General features: G+C 58.8%; 1 protein-coding gene across 5 annotated transcripts in view; it reads right to left on the reverse strand.

Annotated features, from left to right (window-relative positions):
- MYOM2 (myomesin 2) overlaps positions 1 to 18,598 on the reverse strand; it is a 104,244-nt gene that overhangs the window by 30,118 nt on the left and 55,528 nt on the right. For all 5 annotated transcript variants that reach the window (XM_080662028.1, XM_080662030.1, XM_080662026.1 and 2 more), the window contains 9 exons: positions 13,490 to 13,578; positions 13,348 to 13,398; positions 11,603 to 11,767; positions 10,909 to 11,070; positions 8,841 to 8,982; positions 6,013 to 6,212; positions 4,874 to 4,927; positions 2,442 to 2,569; positions 897 to 1,080 (listed from right to left, as the gene is read on the reverse strand). In XM_080662028.1, the coding sequence (XP_080518154.1) occupies positions 897 to 1,080; positions 2,442 to 2,569; positions 4,874 to 4,927; positions 6,013 to 6,212; positions 8,841 to 8,982; positions 10,909 to 11,070; positions 11,603 to 11,767; positions 13,348 to 13,398; positions 13,490 to 13,578 (1,175 nt within the window). The remainder of the gene's footprint in view (positions 1 to 896; positions 1,081 to 2,441; positions 2,570 to 4,873; positions 4,928 to 6,012; positions 6,213 to 8,840; positions 8,983 to 10,908; positions 11,071 to 11,602; positions 11,768 to 13,347; positions 13,399 to 13,489; positions 13,579 to 18,598) is intronic.

Genomic DNA, 18,598 nt, shown 5'->3' on the forward strand with positions numbered 1-18,598 from the left:
AAATGGAAGACTGCCGACCGTCAGGCAATCGGTCACCATCCCATCCTGTGCATCTCTGAAGGAACTCGGACTCACACCATGATTTGACTAGGGATTTGCACCTCGTCTAGCATCTGACATCGCCAGAGAGGGGACCTCAACCATACAGACAAAAAACTCCAGTCCATCTAGGGCAGGGGTCCTCAAACTTTTTAAACAGGGGGCCAGTTCACTGTCCCTCAGACCGTGGGAGGGCCGGACTATAGTTTTAAAAAAAAACTATGAACAAATCCCTATGCGCACTGCGAGCCCGGGACGCGTCGGCTGCTAAGCAGGACAGGCAGCGGCCCCCGGCGGGCCGGATAAATGTCCTCGGCGGGCCGCCTGTGGCCTGCGGGCCGTAGTTTGAGGACGTCTGATTTAGGGACTGGGATTTTTTATAAATATAATTTTTATTGACTTCAGAGAGGAAGGGAGAGAGAGAGAGAGAGAAACATCCATGATGAGAGGGAATCATGGATCAGCTGCCTCCTGCACGCCCCCACACTGGGGATGGAGCCCACCACCCGGGCATGGGCCTTGACCGGGAATCAAACCGTGACCTCCTGGTTCATAGGTCGATGCTCAACCACTGAGCCCCTGCCAGCCCGGTGGGACCGGGATTTTTTTAAAGTGGCCATTGCCTGAAAGTGTGTGCACCTCATTCATCAGTTCATATGAGGAGACTGTGGAGAAATGCTGAGAACTGACCAAAGCGAGGCGGAGGGAGCTCTCCTCTCTGGTCAAATGAAACGCTCAGGGCCCCGGAATGGTCACTCCTAGGCGGCGCTAGCATCTTCATCACACAAAGCCGCGGGCGCCCGCTGCCGCCTGGCTCCGGGCCCGTCCTGAATCCCGGCCGCGCGGTAACAGCTCACCTATGTTGTCCTGGGCCTGGATGGGGGGCGTGATTTCCGACGGGTCGCTCAGCCCGTGCCTGTTTGCAGACAGAACTCGGAACACGTAGGGCTTCCCCTCCGCGAGGTCGAAGACGGCGTAGCGCGGCGACCTGACCGCCGTCTGGGCGTTGACCCGCTGCCAGCTGCCACTCCCGACCATGGACTGCGGGGAGAAGGGGACTGTGACGGGGCCGACCCCGCAGCGGGTCGGAGGGAACCGTCCGTCATACGGGGGGGTGTCCATCCCCTACTCCGACACTGGGCCCTCGAAACACCGTCTATGATGTGTATGAAAAGGGGAGCCCGTTTGAGGAGGTAAGAAATTATTTGAAGTTGAAAATGCTGACCAATGGAATTCTTACTCGAAAGCGAGTAATTACGTAACATAACGTTGGTTCCCCAGAGACACAGTCACAGCTTCTGTGACGATGGAGGCTTTGCCAAGGCGGCCCGCAGCCCAGGGCGGTCACCCCACGTCAGCCGCTAACACCTGCGCTTCGAGAGCAAAGGACAGACGACTGCGAGACGGGATTGCACGGCACGTGGACAGGGTGTAAGTTTTGTTGGGTGTATGTGTGTGCATGTGTATCTGTGTGTGCATGTGTATCTGTGTGTGCATGTGTATCTGTGTGTGCATATGTATCTCTGTGTGCATGTGTATCTGTGTGCATGTGTGTGCATGTGTGTGCGTGTGTATCTGTGTGTGCATGTGTATCTGTGTGTGCATGTGTATCTGTGTGTGCATGTGTATCTGTGTGTGCGTGTGTATCTGTGTGTGCATGTGTGTGTGCATGTGTATCTGTGTGTGCATGTGTGGGTACACGTGATACGTGTGTTCCAGGGCCACAACATGCCAGCTATTTCTTTCCTGCTTTTCGTTGTTTTTGCTGTTGTTCATCCTCACCCAAGGATATTTTTCCCATTGTTTTTTAGGGAGAGTGTGTAGGGGGGGGCGGGAGGAGAGAAACATCAATGTGAGAGAGACACATCGACTGGTTGCCTCCCCACACGCACCCCAACCAGAGGGGGGATCCAGCCTGCAACCGAGGTGCACGCCCTTGACCAGAATTGAACCCACAACCCTTCAGTCCAGGGGCGGACGGACACGCTAACCACGGAGAACGCCTGGCCAGGGCCACCAGCTGCTCTGTGTCTGTCAGAAGTAGGCCTGCCTGGCCTGCGGCCACGGGAAGTGTGAATCCCTCTGCAGGGTCGCCACCCAGTGGCCACGCAGCTTCTGAACAAATCCTCCTGGGGCCTGGCAGCCTGGCGTTGGGGGGGAAGGCTAAATCCGGTGCCTCCCTATAGGCCTCCCTATAGGTGGGGACTCGGCCTCCTGATGGGAGGGGATGGGACAGGCTTGCTCATGGGGGGGGGGTGTCAGGGGGGCAGGGCTGGCAGGAGCCACCCTCCTAGAACGTGACGGGGCTCTGTGACGGGCACTGGGTAGTGGCCCGTCTCCAAGGCCCACCGCGTGGCACAGAGCGGCCGCCGCGATTGGCGGTCTCGGGATGGGAGGCATACCTTCTCGATGAAGTAGGTCAGGGGCTCCTTGCCCCGGGGAGCAGGGGGCTCCCAGCTGAGGACCACGTAGGTCCTGCTGACCTCTGAGGCGTGCACGTTGGTGGGGGGCCCCGGGATCTGCACGTCGCCTGGAGGGGAAGACAGCGGTGAGCCCGGCCGCCGGGTGGGGCCCATGGAGGAGCCGCACGTCCATGCGGGAAGTCAGCACGCCGAGCGGACTGTTCCGGAGCCGAGGCGGCAGGCCCGGTAAAGACCACTCCATTCCTGCTCTGCCCCCAGCCAGCTCCCAGGACAGGAGCCGGCCCGCCGGCCAGGGTTCCTGCTGGGCGTGGGGTGGGGATCAGCCAGGAGAAGCCCACCGCAGCCCTGGCTGCCCTGGGGCGTGGTTTCGAGAAGGGACGGCCACCGAGCACCGTTCGGGGCCAACAGGAAAACCAACCAGCGGACTCCCCCGTGTGGGGCCTCTGGGGACACGGTGGACTGAGGCCACGTGGAGAGGAGCTCCAAGTGTATCTCTTTAGGTGGCAGCTCCGTGTTAATGAATTATTTTTATTTTACACCAGAGGCCCGGGGCACAAAATTCGTGCACTGGCGGGGAGGGGGGTGTCCCTCAGCCCAGCCTGCTGGCTCCCAGCTGCTCGCCTGCCTGCCTGTCCCTAACCACTTCTGCCTGCCAGCCTGATCACCCCCTAACCACTCCCCTGGCAGCCTGATCACCCCCTAACCACTCCCCTGCCAGCCTGATCACCCCCTAACCACTCCCCTGCCAGCCTGATCACCCCCTAACCGCTCCCCTGCCAGCCTGATCAACACCTAACCGCTCCCCTGCCAGCCTGATCACCCCCTAACTGCTCCCCTGCCAGCCTGATCACCCCCTAACCGCTTCCCTGCCAGCCTGATCACCCCCTAACCACTCCCCTGCCAGCCTGATAACCCCCTAACCACTCCCCAGTCAGCCTGATCACCCCCTAACCACTCCACTGCCAGCCTGATCAACGCCTAACTGCTCCCCTGCCGGCTCAGTCACCCCTAACTGCCCTCCCCTGCAGGCCTGGTTGCCCCAAACTTCCCTCCCCTGCCAGCCTGGTCGCCCCCAACTGCCCTCCCCTGCCAGCCTGGTTACCCCCAACAGCCCTTTTCTGACGGCCTGGTTGCCCCTAACTGCCCTCCCCTGCAGGCCTGGTTGCCCCTAACTTCCCTCCCCTGTTGGCCTGGTCACCCCTAGGTGACCATCTTGTGCAAGGGTGTGATGGTTAATTTGCATATTACCTCTTTATTATATAGGACTAGAGGCCCAGTGCACGAATTGGTGCACCAGTGGGGTCCCTCGGCCTGGCCTGCGGGATCGGGCCAAAACCGGCTCTCCGACATCATCCCCTGAGGGGTCCTGGATTACAAGAGGGCACAGGCCAGGCTGAGGGACCCCACCGGTGCACGACTGGGGCCGGGGAGGGACCACGGGAGGGCTCCAGGGCGTGTCCGGCCCGTCTCGCTCAGTCCCAATCAGCCGACCCCAGCAGCAAGCTAACCTACCAGTCAGAGCATCTGCCCCCTGGTGGTCAGTGCACATCACAGCAAGCGGTTGAGTGGCCTTAGCATATCATTAGCATATTACGCTTTGATTGGTTGAACGGCTGACCGGACGACTGGACCCTTAGCGTATTAGGCTTTTATTATATAGGATGTTCATGCTTTGTCCTCTGACTATGGGCCCAACTAAAATCTTTGGATTTTGGACCAATAACGCTAGATCCTCCTTCTCAGTAAGTCAACCTTTCTGGATGTCTGTGGGAGGAATATGAGGAAGCGTATAAAGTCTAACAGGGACATGATTTGACAGGTAAGGCCAGGCCACTTAGTGAAATATTGGAAGTAAAACTTCTGCCTAGACCAGGGGTGGGCAAACTTTTTGACTCGAGGGCCACAATGGGCTCTTAAACTGGACCGGAGGGCCGGACCAAAAGCATGGATGGAGTGTTTGTGTGAACTAATACAAATTCAAAGTAAAGGAGCGGAGGGGAGAGCAAGAGAACCGGATAAAACAGCCGGATCCGGCCCGCAGGCCGTAGTTTGCCCAAGGCTGGCCTAGACAATACTGAGCACTTGCCCCGGAACGGACGGTGTGAGAGGGGAGCCGGCTCCAGCCAGTCCTCAGGCCTTGGGGTCGGTTTGGTGGCTTCCCTCCCTGTCCCCAAAAGAATGCCTTCCTGGACCCCACAGAACAGTGTCCACGACGCGGCCACACCCGGACTCCCACTCTCGCTCCCTCGTTCTGCCTTGTATGGTTCTCAGCTTCCCCAGGCCGTAAGCCTGCAGGTCTGACCACCTGGTGCTATGTGTACCTGTAAGAGTGTCCCTGTCACACAAGTGCCTTCCCTCTCTCTCCTGCCTCGAATTACAACCTCAGTCCCTGGGGTGTGAGAGCGACGTACCTTCCAGGTCATCCTGAGAGATCACAATTTCTTTATCTTCCCCCAAACGGATGGCTGCAGAGAGAAAGGTTGATGCTAAATTTGACATCCAAAGGCCCCTTAAAAAAGCGCTATTTTGCCCGTCGGGGGTGGCTCAGAGGTTGAGCAAGGACTCATGAACCAGGAGGTCACGGTCTGATTCCCAGTCAGGGCACAGGCCCGGGGGCGGGATTAATCACCAGAAGGGGGCGTGCAGGAGGCAACCGATCAATGATTCTCTCCCATCACTGATGTTTCTCTCTCTCCCTCTCCCTTCCTCTCCGAAATCAACAGAAACATTTGAAAAGCACCATTTCCCTCGCTGCCTCGGAGGCACGCATCGCCTTCGCTCCGATGAGGACGGCACGCTGCCTGCCCTGAGGTCATCGGGGCTGCCTCTGTGGGAACGGTCCCGACGATGCTCAGACGTCTCAGCTCCTTGCAGTGGACTCGAGAGGCCATGCAGGTAAGGGGCCCGCCGGGGCTCCCTTAAGAGCATAATTAGGGTCCCATCCCATTAGGGAACCTGCATCGTGTGGAATTAAAATCCCAAAATAGAGTGGCTTGGTTTCAACACCTGCCTCCTCGTGTGTTGAAACGATACCCACCGTGGGCTTGGCAAAGCCCAATGCTCCAGGTCACCGGATTCCGGTGGAGAACGGCAGAAAGGTGCCCCGAGGCATAAACCACGGCCCGCCTCCGCTCCCCCAGGGCATTCACGGGAGACCACGGGACACCTCGGCCCTCTCTGGCCCTCCCCACCCACGACCATGTTCTCAAGGCTCAGACACCGTCGGGGGCAGGGAGAAAGGAAGAATCACACAACACGGCCCCATGCGCCCCAGTCCTAGCTGGACCCTGACCTTTTTTTTTTTTTTTTTTTTAACATATTTTATTGATATTTTACAGAGAGGAAGGGAGAGGGATAGAGAGTTAGAAACATCGATGAGAGAGAAACATCGATCAGCTGCCTCCTGCACACCTCCCACTGGGGATGTGCCCGCAACCAAGGTACATGCCCTTGACCGGAATCGAACCCGGGACCCCTCAGTCCGCAGGCCGACGCTCTATCCACTGAGCCACACCGGTTTTGGCAGGACCCTGACCTTTTAGGGACCTACCTTGTAACCTTTTGAGGTCAGCAGGGTCGAGGGCAGCCACAGCCTCCGAGGCTCGGGACGGCCGGCTGACGCCGGCGCTGTTGACCGCCCTGACGCGGAACTCGTAAGACCGCCCTTCCAACAGCCCCGTCACGGGGTACTTGCAGATTTTTACGGGGGCATCATTGCACTGAACCCAGTTGTTAGTTCCCACCTCACACCTTCAAAGAAAAAAGAGTCAAGGGTAGCAACTCCATCCGCGTAATGAATATACAGGAGCAACTACATCAGCATAATGAATATATTTGGACATATGTAATATACTAGAGGCCCAGTGCATGGATTCGTGCCCTGGTGGGGTCCCTCAGCCTGGCCTGCACCCTCTCGCAATCTGGGACCCCTCGGGGGATGTCGGAGAGCCGGTTTCAGCCCGATCCTCGCAGGCCAGGCCTAGGGACCCCACTGGTGCACGAATCCATGCACCGGGCCTTTAGTATGCATATAAGATCCTTGGTTAATCTCTTCCCACCCTCCCCTCCCCCCCCTTCCCTCTGAGATTCATCAGTCTGTTCCATGTTTCCATGCGTGTGCGTTGAGCGTCTGCCCCCTGGTGGTCAGTGCGCGTCACAGCTACCGGTGGAATGGTCAAACGGTCGATAAGGGTTGTATCCATATAGATAACAATTATAAAGGGCAAAGATCTCACATGGGCAAAATCGATGCCATCAAAATATCGATCTACACAAAGAGCATAAATAAACCTTAAAAGACAGCTAGTTAGGAAAGAGAGAGTATATTCCCGAGCCTCTGTAGCGTACAGGTTAGGATCAGCTCCTGACTCCGGGGAAAACTGTCTCAGATCTCAGACCCATCCTCCCTCGGTAGCTCTTGAACAACTCACGTCACAAAATCTCTCAGATGCCTTTGGCTCCCCAGCCCATCTGCTGCCCGGGCTGCGGAGGGGGAACGGCCCTGCGCCCCACGGCCCAAAGGGGGGCCTGGCGACCAAGCCCAGAGGGGTCTCCCTGCGCTGGCTCCCCGTCCCTCCAGTAACAGTAAGGCGTATCTTCCTAGCAGGCTTCTCGTGTGGAATCTGGACGTCTCCCGGAAACATGAAGTCCTGCCCTGGCCAGTGTGCCCCATGCTCCAAAGGGTTGCAGATTCGATTCCCTGTCAAGGGCACTGGGTTGCGGGTTCGATACTGTGCCCGTGTCAGGGCATGTGGGGAAGCAACCATTCGATGTTTCTCTCTCACAGCGATGTTTCTCTCTCTCTCTCTCCCTCCCTCCCTCTCTCTCTCCCCTCCCCCCTCCCTTCCACTGTTTCTAAAAAATCAATGGAAAACATATCCTCAGGTGAAGATCAACCAAAAATAAAAGAAAACAATAAGTCCTGACCAGAAATCCGGACATGATGGACCTCCATTTCCCAAAGGCAGAGATATTTAAGTGCCAACACTTCACGTCGGATTTCCCGGGAGAAATTAAGCTGAAATAAACAGCCTTTTGAGCAGCTCAGTGTCAGGGCTGCATCTTCATCTCAAAAGGAATCCACTCTCGCCCTAACCGGTTTGGCTCAGTGGCTAGAGCATCGGCCTGGGGACTGAGGGGTCCCGGGTTCGATTCCGGTCAAGGGCATGTACCTTGGTTGCGGGCACATCCCCAGTGGGAGGTGTGCAGGAGGCAGCTGATCGATGTTTCTCTCTCATCGATGTTTCTAACTCTCTATCCCTCTCCCTTCCTCTCTGTGAAAAATCAATTAAAAAAATATATTTTTTAAAAAAAAGGAATCCACTCTCGCCCTGGCCAGTGTGGCTCAGTGGACAGAGCACCGGCCTGCGGACTGAGGGGTCCCGGGTTCGATCCCGGTTGAGGGCATGTGCCTTGGTTGCGGGCACATCCTCAGTAGGGGGTGTTCAGGAGGCAGCTGATCGATTTTTCTCTCTCATCGATGTTTCTAACTCTCTATCCCTCTCCCTTTCTTTCTGTAAAAAAAAAAAAAAAAATCAATAAAATGTATTTTTTTAAAAAGGAATCCACTCTCTTTTCCCTAATTAGGCAGAATTTTTTATGCAAGTCCTCTGACCCCCACGTGCTAACCTGCTGCAGCCAAGTTCTGTGTTCTTATTGGGGGTTTTTTAAATATGTTTTTACTGATTTCAGAGAGAGGGAGGGAGAGGGAGAGAGAGAGAAACATCCATGATGAGAGAGTCATCGATCGGCTGTCTCCTACACGCCCCCCACTGGGGATCGAGCCCACAACCCAGGCATGTGCCCTGACCAGGAGCCGAACCTCGACCTCCTGGTTCATAGGTCGACGCTCAGCCCCTGAGCCACACCGGCGGGGCTGTATCTTTATCTTTTAATGGGGGTTATTACCTGAGAAGGTGCATGAGACCCACGGCCAGAGAGTTGGGGAAATTATCAAATGTCGCAGGAAAACTGAAAAGGTGACCCCAAACTTCTTCTGTTTTTTGCTTTTCTAATTCCAGGTAAACCCTGCCCGAACCCCCACCGTGCTTCAGGTCTGACTCCAGGGGACGACATGAACATTTTAGCTAAGCAAGTAGCTTTGTTGTGGCGAAGAACGTTAATGGAATTCCGGCCAAGGGCACATGCCCGGGTTTTGGGCTCGATCCCCTGTAGGGGGCGTGCAGGAGGCAGCCAATCAATGATTCTCTCTCCTCATTGATGTTTCTCTCCCTCTCCCTTCCTCCCTGAAATCAATTTAAAAATCTATTTAAAGAATGGTGTCGTAAGCCGAGTGTGGGAATCTTACCCAATACCTTGTCCACGTGTTTCATGGAACATTCAGGAACACCCACCGGTCAGAACGCAACGGGCACTCACCGGTCGATGAAGTAGCCGATGACGGCGCCCTCGGAGGTCGTGTTGGGTGGCTTCCAGGTGACGATGACGTAGTCTCGGTTGGCATCGTGGCACCGCACGTCCATCGGCGCGCCAGGAGCCCCTGTGACCAGCGGGTCCGCATCTGGTGGGGAAGGGAGAGGAGAGGTGCCCTGTGATGGGAGTCCCTGGGTGGGGACATTTTAAAGCCGGTTGAGGCAGGCCGGCATGGCTCAGCGGTTGAGCGTCGACCTATGAACCAGGAGGTCACGGTTCGATTCCCGGTCAGGGCACAGGCCCGGGTTGCAGGCTCCATCCCCAGTGGGGGCCGTGCAGGAGGCAGCCGATCAATGGTTCTCTCATCATGGATGTTTCTAACGCTCTCTCCCTCTCCCTTCCTCTCTGAAATCAATAAAAACATATTAAAAAGAGGGGGAAAAAAAAAGCCTGATGACAACTTCTTCAAACTCAGACGCCCAGCTGCCCGACGGGACCCCCGTCTAACCCCCACACCCAATGGCTGAGCGTCCTGGGCTGTGATGGATGGGGACAGGCGATGGAAACACACAGGCGTTCTTGAATGCAATGCCTCCCTTCCTCTGTAACGAGCTCAACTCTGAATTTCCGTGATTGGATCCCGAACCGAGGTCCGCTTCCCGGGAAGGCCTGCTGTCACGCGGTGTTGTGTCGTCAAAAATTCAGGGGACAGCCCTGGCCGGCGTGGCTCAGTGGTTAGAGCGTCAGCCTGCGTATCCAAGGGTCTCGGGTTCGATTCCCATCAGGGGCACAGATCTGGGTTGCAGGTCCAGGGGTGGGCAAACTTTTTGACTCGAGGGCCACAGTGGGTTCTTAAACTGGACCGGAGGGCCGGAACAAAAGCATGGATGGAGTGTTTGTGTGAACTAATACAAATTCAAAGTAAAGGAGCGGAGGGGAGAGCAAGAGAACCGGATAGAACAGCCGGATCCGGCCTGCGGGCCGTCGTTTGCCCACGGCTGTTCTAGCCCCAGCCCCAGTCGGGTTGTGTGCGGGAGGCAACCCATCAGTGTGTCTCTCTCACGTTAATATCTCTCTCTACCTCCACCCCCTCCCTTCCACTCTCTCTAAAAATCAATGGGAAAAATATCCTTGGGTGAGGATTAAAGAAAAAAAAATGGCCCTGACCAGTTTGGCTCAGTGGATAGAGCGTCGGTCCACGGACCCAAGTGTCCCGGGTTCGATTCTGGTCCAGGGCAGGTACCTCGGTTGCAGGCCCCTCCCCAGTCAGGGCGCGTGCAGGAGGCAACCAACCGAGGTGCTTCTCTCACATCCATGTTTCTCTCTGTCTCCCCCTCTCTCTTCCACTCTCTCTCAAAAATCAAAAACAACAAAAAAAGGAAAAAAGCGTCACAGAAGAAACAATAGCAAACACGTGGCCTTTTCAGCACCTGGGAAACGTGACCGTGGATGCTTCGGTATTTCAAAGTCCTTAAGAACAGAAAGCCTTCGAGTTGTCTTCAGCAAGTGCTGAGCAAATGTGTGGGCCGCCCGCCCGCCCTCGGCTCGCTCATCCCGCTGGTTTGCGACCCCCGTGCAGGGAGGGCCCGTTCTGAAGCTGAACGACGGCGGCGGGACCCCCAGAGCCGCGGAGACCTCGGTGCCCGAGTCCACGGGAACCTGGGCTCCCACCCGCCCTGGGCGTCACGGTCCTGCTCCGTCCTCAGCGACTAGATACGGGGGGGGCAAACGTTTTGACTCGAGGGCCACCATGGGTTCTTAAACTGGACCGGAGGGCCGGAACAAAAGCATGGATGGAGTGTTTGTGTGAACTAATATAAATTCAAAGGAAAGGAGCGGAGGGGAGAGCAAGAGAACCGGATAGAACAGCCGGATCCGGCCCGCGGGCCGCAGTTTGCCCACGGCTGGACTAGAAGCTGAGGCTTCTTGACATGCAGCCAAGCATTTCCGTCCCATTCAAAGTTCTGGGGGACGCCCTGGGACAGGTGACCGTGGCCCCACCCCTGCCCGCCCGGCCTGCCTCTCCCTGAGCCCCGAGGGACCCCACGACCCAGGCCCGGGAGCGCCCACCGACCTCTGACGAACAGGAAGGCGCGGTGCTCGCTGACGCCGCCCCGGGACAGGATCCTGAGGGTGTAGAGGCCCTCGTCGTCCTTGCTCAGCTGGCTGAAGGACAGCGAGGCCTGGCCCTCCCCGAAGAACATCTGCGTCCACGGGGACTCCTTCAGCAGCACGTCTGCGAGGGGAGGCGGGGGTCAGGCACCTGAGCGCTCGCACCGGGGCCCGCGCCCGCCCTGCCCACGCGGGACGGCCCCTGGGCTCCACGGCCCGAGAGCCAGGCTCACCAAGAGCCCACGAGGAAGCGAGGCATCGACGGGGCCGCGGGGGCCGCCACACGGGCCAAGGTCCACGCAGGCGAGAAAAGCGAGTCCCCTGTCATTTGGTTTCCCAGCCCTGGCCGGTGTGGCTCAGTGGACAGAGCGCCGGCCCGGGGACTGGAGGGTCTCGGGTTCGATTCCATACAAGGGCACCTACCTCTGCTGCAGGCTCCACCCCAGGCCCCGGTCAGGGTGCATGCGGGAGGCAACCGATCCATGTGTCTCCCTCACGTGCGTGTTTCTCTGTCTCTGTCTCTCCCCCTCCCTCCTACTCTCTCTAAAATCAATGGGAAAACATCATCGGTTGAGGATTAACAACAACAACAGTTTTGGTCTCCCCACGTGGAGGGAGCCCCCCCCCCCCCCCAGGCTGCAGCCGCCCTGACTCACCGTCCCGGTACCACTCGGCGCGCGGCTGCACCCGCTTCAGGTCCGGCGTCACCAGCAGCGTGCACTTCAGCGTGACCGTCTCGCCTTCTCTCCGGAAGGTGACCCCAAACTTCTCCAGAAACTGGACATCGAAGTGCGTGTACGGAACCACGGACGGCAGGGGCACTGCGGAGGGAAGGGACGGTCACGGGAAGGGCCCACGGGTCAGGCACGGGGGACACACGCTCACTGCCTGGGACACGGGGACACACGCTCACTGCCTGGGACACGGGGGACACACGCTCACTGCCTGGGACACGGGGACACACGCTCACTGCCTGGGACACGGGAGACACACGCTCACTGCCTGGGACACGGGGACACACGCTCACTGCCTGGGACACGGGGACACACGCTCACTGCCTGGGACACGGGGACACACGCTCACTGCCTGGGACACGGGGACACACGCTCACTGCCTGGGACACACGCTCACTGCCTGGGACACGGGGACACACGCTCACTGCCTGGGACACGGGGACACACGCTCACTGCCTGGGACACGGGGGACACACGCTCACTGCCTGGGACACGGGGACACACGCTCACTGCCTGGGACACGGGGGACACACGCTCACTGCCTGGGACACGGGGACACACGCTCACTGCCTGGGACACACGCTCACTGCCTGGGACACGGGGACACACGCTCACTGCCTGGGACACACGCTCACTGCCTGGGACACGGGGACACACGCTCACTGCCTGGGACACACGCTCACTGCCTGGGACACACGCTCACTGCCTGGGACACGGGGGACACACGCTCACTGCCTGGGACACACGCTCACTGCCTGGGACACGGGGACACACGCTCACTGCCTGGGACACACGCTCACTGCCTGGGACACGGGGACACACGCTCACTGCCTGGGACACACGCTCACTGCCTGGGACACACGCTCACTGCCTGGGACACGGGGGACACACGCTCACTGCCTGGGACACGGGGACACACGCTCACTGCCTGGGACACGGGGACACACGCTCACTGCCTGGGACACGGGGACACACGCTCACTGCCTGGGACACGGGGACACACGCTCACTGCCTGGGACACGGCTGCGGAGCAAAGGGAGCCACGTGGCATGAGTGACGGGCGACAGCAGGCAGAGGCGCAGGTGTGTCCACGTGGGGGCCTCGCCCGTGACCGTCCAGGCAGGCCTGGCGCCCGCTCAGGGCCTGGGCCCGCTGCGCCTTACGAGTGAGCCAGGGCGTGGGAAAGAGAAAACTATCCTTCCACCCAAAGGGCAGCACGGTCTGCGTCCCGGTCAAGGATGTGGATTCCAGCTTTTTCCCAACTGAAAGTGCCACGTTTCACCCCAGGACAGCCCGGAGCACGTGCCAGCAGACGCTGCCGCTTGGAGAGCCTTTCGAACTTTTTAAAAAAAAAACTGACCCTTAGAAAATAATGTTTTAGCCCGGCCGGTGTGGCTCAGGGGTTGAGCGTCGACCCAGGAACCAGGAGGTCACGGTTCGATTCCCGGTCAGGGCACAGGCCCGGTTGCAGGCTCGATCCCACTGCGGGGCGTGCAGGAGGCAGCGGATCCATGATTCTCTATCATCACTGATGTTTCTATCTCTCCCTCTCCCTTCCTCTCGGACATCAGTAAAAAATCTATATAGTAAAAAAAATAATAATTTTTAAACTATGTGCTATGTCAGCATATAGTTTTCTGCCCCAAAGGGGAGAAAAGTGGACTTACAGCCAATCGGGAGGCCCATGGAGTGGATCGGCTCCTCTTCCCCTCGGAACCCTGGAAGGCAACGGGGTGATGGGCAGAGAGAGCCGGGGCGTGGAGGCGTGCCCCCCCCTTCCCCGCCCCCGTCCCTGGGGTGCTCACTCACTTTTCACCACCACGGCCGCGTTGGTGGAGGCCTGTCCGTGCACGTTCGTGGCCACCGCGGAGTAGGTGGCGGTGTCATCGAAGCTCGCCCTTGGAGAGAAAAAGCAAGGCTGTCGGCTGTCCCATAGAAGCAGACGACCTGCCTCTGAACACGACGACCTTGAAAGCAGCCACGTGGCCTTGGTCCTTGCTCACCAACGACGTGCCTAAGACCAACGCCGGCTCTGCCCAGGGCCCGGGTGTTCAGGACCGACGCCGGCGAGGTCTGGTCCCAACCTCATAACAAACGAGAGGCCCGGTGCACGAAATCCGTGCATGGGTAGGGTCCCCAGGCCTGGCCGGCGATCAGGGCCGATCAGGTTCCCCCGCCTCCCCGCCTCCTCCTTCCCTCACTCCCTCAGTGCCCTGCCACTGCCGCCGCTGGGTACCCACCATGTTCCACGCCGCCCCCTGGTGGTCAGCGCACATCATAGTGAGCGACCGAACTCCCAGTGTCCCAGTCAAACTCCCAAGGGGACAATTTGCATATCAGCCTTTTATTATATAGGATAAACAGTATGTTAACCCTCACCCAGGGATATTTCTTCCATTTATTTGTAGAGAGAGTGGAAGGGAGAGGGAGAGACAGACAGAGAAATATGGACGTGAGAGAGACACAATGATTGGTTGCCTCCTACACGCACCCTGACCAGGGCCAGGGATGGAGCCTGCAACAGAGGTACGTGCCCCTGACCAGAATCAAACCAGGAATCCTTCAGTCCGCCAGCTGACGCGCTATCCGCTGAGCAAGCTGGCCAGGGCTAAACTATGTATTTTAAGCAGCTCGAATACACCTATGGAGTACCTCACGTCACTCGGGGGACTTTGGTGATTAGATAAAACAACGCATTTGAAAATGCTCTGCAACTTGAACATGTTTTGGTTTGTTTGTGTTAATCCTCACCCGAGGATATTTTTCCACTGATTTTTAGGGAGACTGGCAGAGAGAGGGAGAGACAGAGACACCGACGTGAGAGAAACACACCGAATGGTTGTCTCCTGCACACGCCAGACCAGGGCCCGGGCTGGGGAGGAGCCTACAACCGAGGTACATGCCCTGGACCGGGATCGAACCCGGGACCCTTTGGTCCGCAGGCTGATGCTCTACCCACTGAGCTACACAGGCTGGGGCTGTTTCTTGCCTGTTCTTCATTAAAAAGCACCCACTGATTGGGGGGTGAGGGCATGTATGGGAGTGGGGTGGGGGGGGCAATGGTAAGATATGTACACATATAATACCTTAATAAAAATATATATAAAATAAATAAATACTCAAAAAAAAAAAAAAAGCATCCACTGAATTCCTGGACCCGAAGTTCAAAGATGCGCTTCCGTCTCCTCCACGGCCTCCACACCCCAGTGGCACCGGGTCTCGGAGCTCTGAGAACCGGATTCATTGCTCCTGTGCCTCCCCCTCCCCCCCCCCCCCCCCCCCCGCCGCCGGGCGGTGTGCGAGGGGAGGGCCTGAGGTGAGAGAGCTGCTTGCAGGGAGCCAGGAGGAGCCTTGCCAAGCCCCCCTCAACCCCCCCCCCACCAGCTCCTCCGGGGATTTAACCTGCTTTTCAGCTGACTCTGCATTAAGAAGGGGAGAGGCCCTAACACTCAGCACTGCGAGCTCCCCAATTAGCACCGGCTGCGTGCGGAGCAGCTGGGGGCGCAGCAGCTGGGGGAGCCGGGCCTCTGTGCCGCCTGTGCCCGCTGGCCCTGCAGGGGGCTGGGCCCTCAGCTCCCGCCGGCCGGCCTGTGCACAGGCCACAGCCCCCCAAGCCTTCCGACCCCCTGCCTGCCACCCCCCGCCCCGCCAGGGCAGGGGCTGCTGGGACAGCAAGCAGGAGGCTCTGTGCGGCCCTCCCTGCCGCTCGCCGCTGCATTCCTGCCTGGTGACGGCTGTGCACAGTGTGACCGATCCCGACGGAGGTCATGGCGGTTATAAATAAACGCACCTGCACGGGGAGCCCACACCCTCCGGCTGCGGTGCAGGGAGGGCTGTGCCTGGGCTGCCGGGGGCGGGGTAAGGGCGGGCGGACGTTGAGGACACTTTAACTAAGCACCTGGCCCTGGGGTGACCTGGGGTGACGTGGGGATGGAGGTGACGTGGGGATGGGGTGACATGGGGATGGGGGTGACATGAGGACGGGGTGACGTGGGGATGGGGTGACATGGGGACGGGGGTGCTGGCCACATGCCTCACTGCACTGTGGGACCTGCGCTCCCCCCTCCGAGGCCATCAGCCTCAGCTCCTGCTTGGAGAAACGCACGCAGGCCGTGACAGCCACGGGTCATGTTTCCTGTCTGGACAGGGTCCCAGGACAGGCAGGGGCCAGACAGACTTCCAAGGGGCACCGGGCCCCCCGAGTCCCCGTGTGGAGGTCGAGTGAAAGTGAAGTAGGGGTGGGGTGGAGGTGGGGTGGGGGAGGGAGGTAGGGGGTGGGGTGGGGTGGGGTGGGGTGGGGTGGGAGGTAGGGCTGGAAGTAGGAGTAAGGGTGGAGGTGTGGTGGGGATGGGGGTGGGGGGTGGGGGTGCGGGTGGAATTAGGAGTAAGGGTGGAGGTGTGGGGTGTGGTGAGGGTGGAGGTGTGGGGTGGGAGGTAGGGGTGGGAGTGGGAGTGGGGGTGGGAGGTAGGGGTGGGAGTAGGGGTGGAGGTGTGGTGTGGTGTGGTGGGGTGAGGTGGGGTGGGGGTGGGAGGTAGGGGTGGGAGTGGGGTGAGGTGGGGTGGGGGTGGGAGGTAGGGGTGGGAGTGGGGTGAGGTGGGGGTGTGGTGGGGGTGGAGGGAGCTCCAGATGAAATACAGGCGAGACCGTCCCGTCACTGTCCTCCCGGCGTGAGGAGCGATTAAAATTCTGTGGGAAACAGAACTCGCCCTGGGAGTCCCGCGAGGGAGTCTGTGAGCGCCTGGCGCCCGTCTGGGCCGGAATCCGAGCGGCCGGGGGGACGGGGCGGGCCCCACGCTGCGCTCAGCGCTTCAAGAATCCGGGGCCGCGGCCACAGGACATTCCCAGGAGCACATGTCACTCCTGTCACAGGGAGGCTCATTCCTCAGCCGCACACCACCCGGCCGGGCCCTCCGATCCGATGACGGGGACTCGGCCCCTTAGGGAGACAGCTGAGAGCAGCCCCACGCCCCTCCCTCCCCCCTGGGTCCTTCTCTGAAGCGGGGTCGCATTGCCCCTACACCCCAATTCAGACAAGAGCGCTGCTGAGAGGTCGGCTCGGGTCTCCTCTGCCCCGTGCACAGCCCGGGGCGTGGGGCTGGGGTCCGAGCCGCCGCCCACCGGCCCACGGCCCGTCGCTGCCCCACAGGCCACCCTGCGCGGAGGCCACGCCTTTCAGACTCCAGAGAGGGAAACAGCTTTTCTTTCTAAAACAATTGTTAAAACAAAGCTCGGCCCAGCGGCCTGGTTCAGCGGTTAATGTGGACCCAGGAGCCAGGAGGTCAGGGTTCGATTCCCTGTCGGGGCACAGGCCCAGGTTGCGGGCTCCATCCCCAGTGCGGGGCGTGCAGGAGGCCGCCGATCGACGATTCTCTCTCAGCACTGATGTTTCTCTCTCCCCCTCTCCCTTCCTCTCTGACATTTAAAAATAAACCATTTTTTCCAAGACGTCCAAGGCAGGGTCTCGGCTTCGATCCTGGGTCCTGAATTATTTACACGGGTCCCTCCCCTCTCCCCGGAAAGGATCTGGTAGAACTTACTGCGCACACGGTTTCCGTGTGTTTCTATGCCACATGTAAAAGGCGTGTTCTTAGGTCAGTCTCACCGTAACTCCTGAGCAAACAGAGAAGCTGGCGCTTTTATGACCCGACTCCGGATCATCATTTTCAGACAAAGGGAGCTCATGACTGTGCCCGGGTCACAGGTCAACAGGGCCCAGCCCAGGTCAGTGTTTGTCTTTTTTTTCTTTTTTTTTTTTTAATATATTTTATTGATATTTTACAGAGAGGACGGGAGAGGGATAGAGAGCTAGAAACATCGATGAGAGAGAAACATCGATCAGCTGCCTCCTGCACACCTCCCACTGGGGATGTGCCCGCAACCAAGGTCCATGCCCTTGACCGGAATCGAACCCGGGACCCTTCAGTCCGCAGGCCGACGCTCCATCCACTGAGCCACACCGGTTTCAGCCACAGTGTTTGTCTTAATTGCGGGACGGTAAGACGTCAGGTTTTGGAGAATGGGAATGGGGTTGGAAGGAAAAGGGTGGATTGCATAATGTTACGACCTTTTTGTAAAAAATAAAGACTGTGCATACAGAGGACCGGAAAAAGAACAGGAGCCCAGCCTATGTGCTCAGCGGCCGAGTGTCCACCTGTGACCCAGGAGGTCACGGTTCGATTCCAGGTCAGGGCGCAGGCCCGGGTTTGGGCTCCTTTGCCAGTGGGGGGCGTGCCGGAGGCAGCCGATCCATGACTCCCATCACTGATACTCCCATCACTGATGTTTCTACCTCTCTCTCCCCCTTCCTCTCTGTCATCAATAAAAACACGTTTTTTAAAGAACAAGAGAACCTCACTTCAGTTTAAAAAACCGAACCCCGTGCACTGTGTCAGGGAAAAAGCAAAGCCACCGGGTGTGAGCCGTGAGAATAATTTTTGCTTTCTTTTCCTTCTCTGTACTTTCTACATTTTTCCAACTTACCACGAGGCAAAGCCAAGGTCATGCTTCTTTGAAGAGCGTGAGCTTAGCCTTGCCCAACCTGGTACAAGACGCAGCCCGCCGTTACCCAAGTGTGCGCACGGCCTCCCGCACCTCACGCAGCCGCGCACCCGGGACGGTCTCCCCTGGCACCTCGGCTTCTCTGTTCCCAGGCGGAGCCCAGAGGGGCTGGTGAATGTGCGCCCCGCTAGCCGGACCCTGAAGCGCAGCCACGTGCACTAACTCAGAGACCACCAACGCTGCCTGGGGTGCCCGTCCACGCAGAGCGGCCCGACCTGAGGTTTGGGACACTGACCTGCCTCAGCCCTCACCTGTGCGTCACTGGCGTGTGCACACGGCCCTCGCCTGGGGGTCTCCTACCTGTGCACATGGCTCACCTGTGGATCGCCAGCGTGTGCACACGGCCCTCGCCTGGTGGC

This window comes from Plecotus auritus, assembly GCF_963455305.1.
Source record: "Plecotus auritus genome assembly, chromosome: 3".
Classification (NCBI taxonomy): Eukaryota; Metazoa; Chordata; class Mammalia; order Chiroptera; family Vespertilionidae; genus Plecotus; species Plecotus auritus.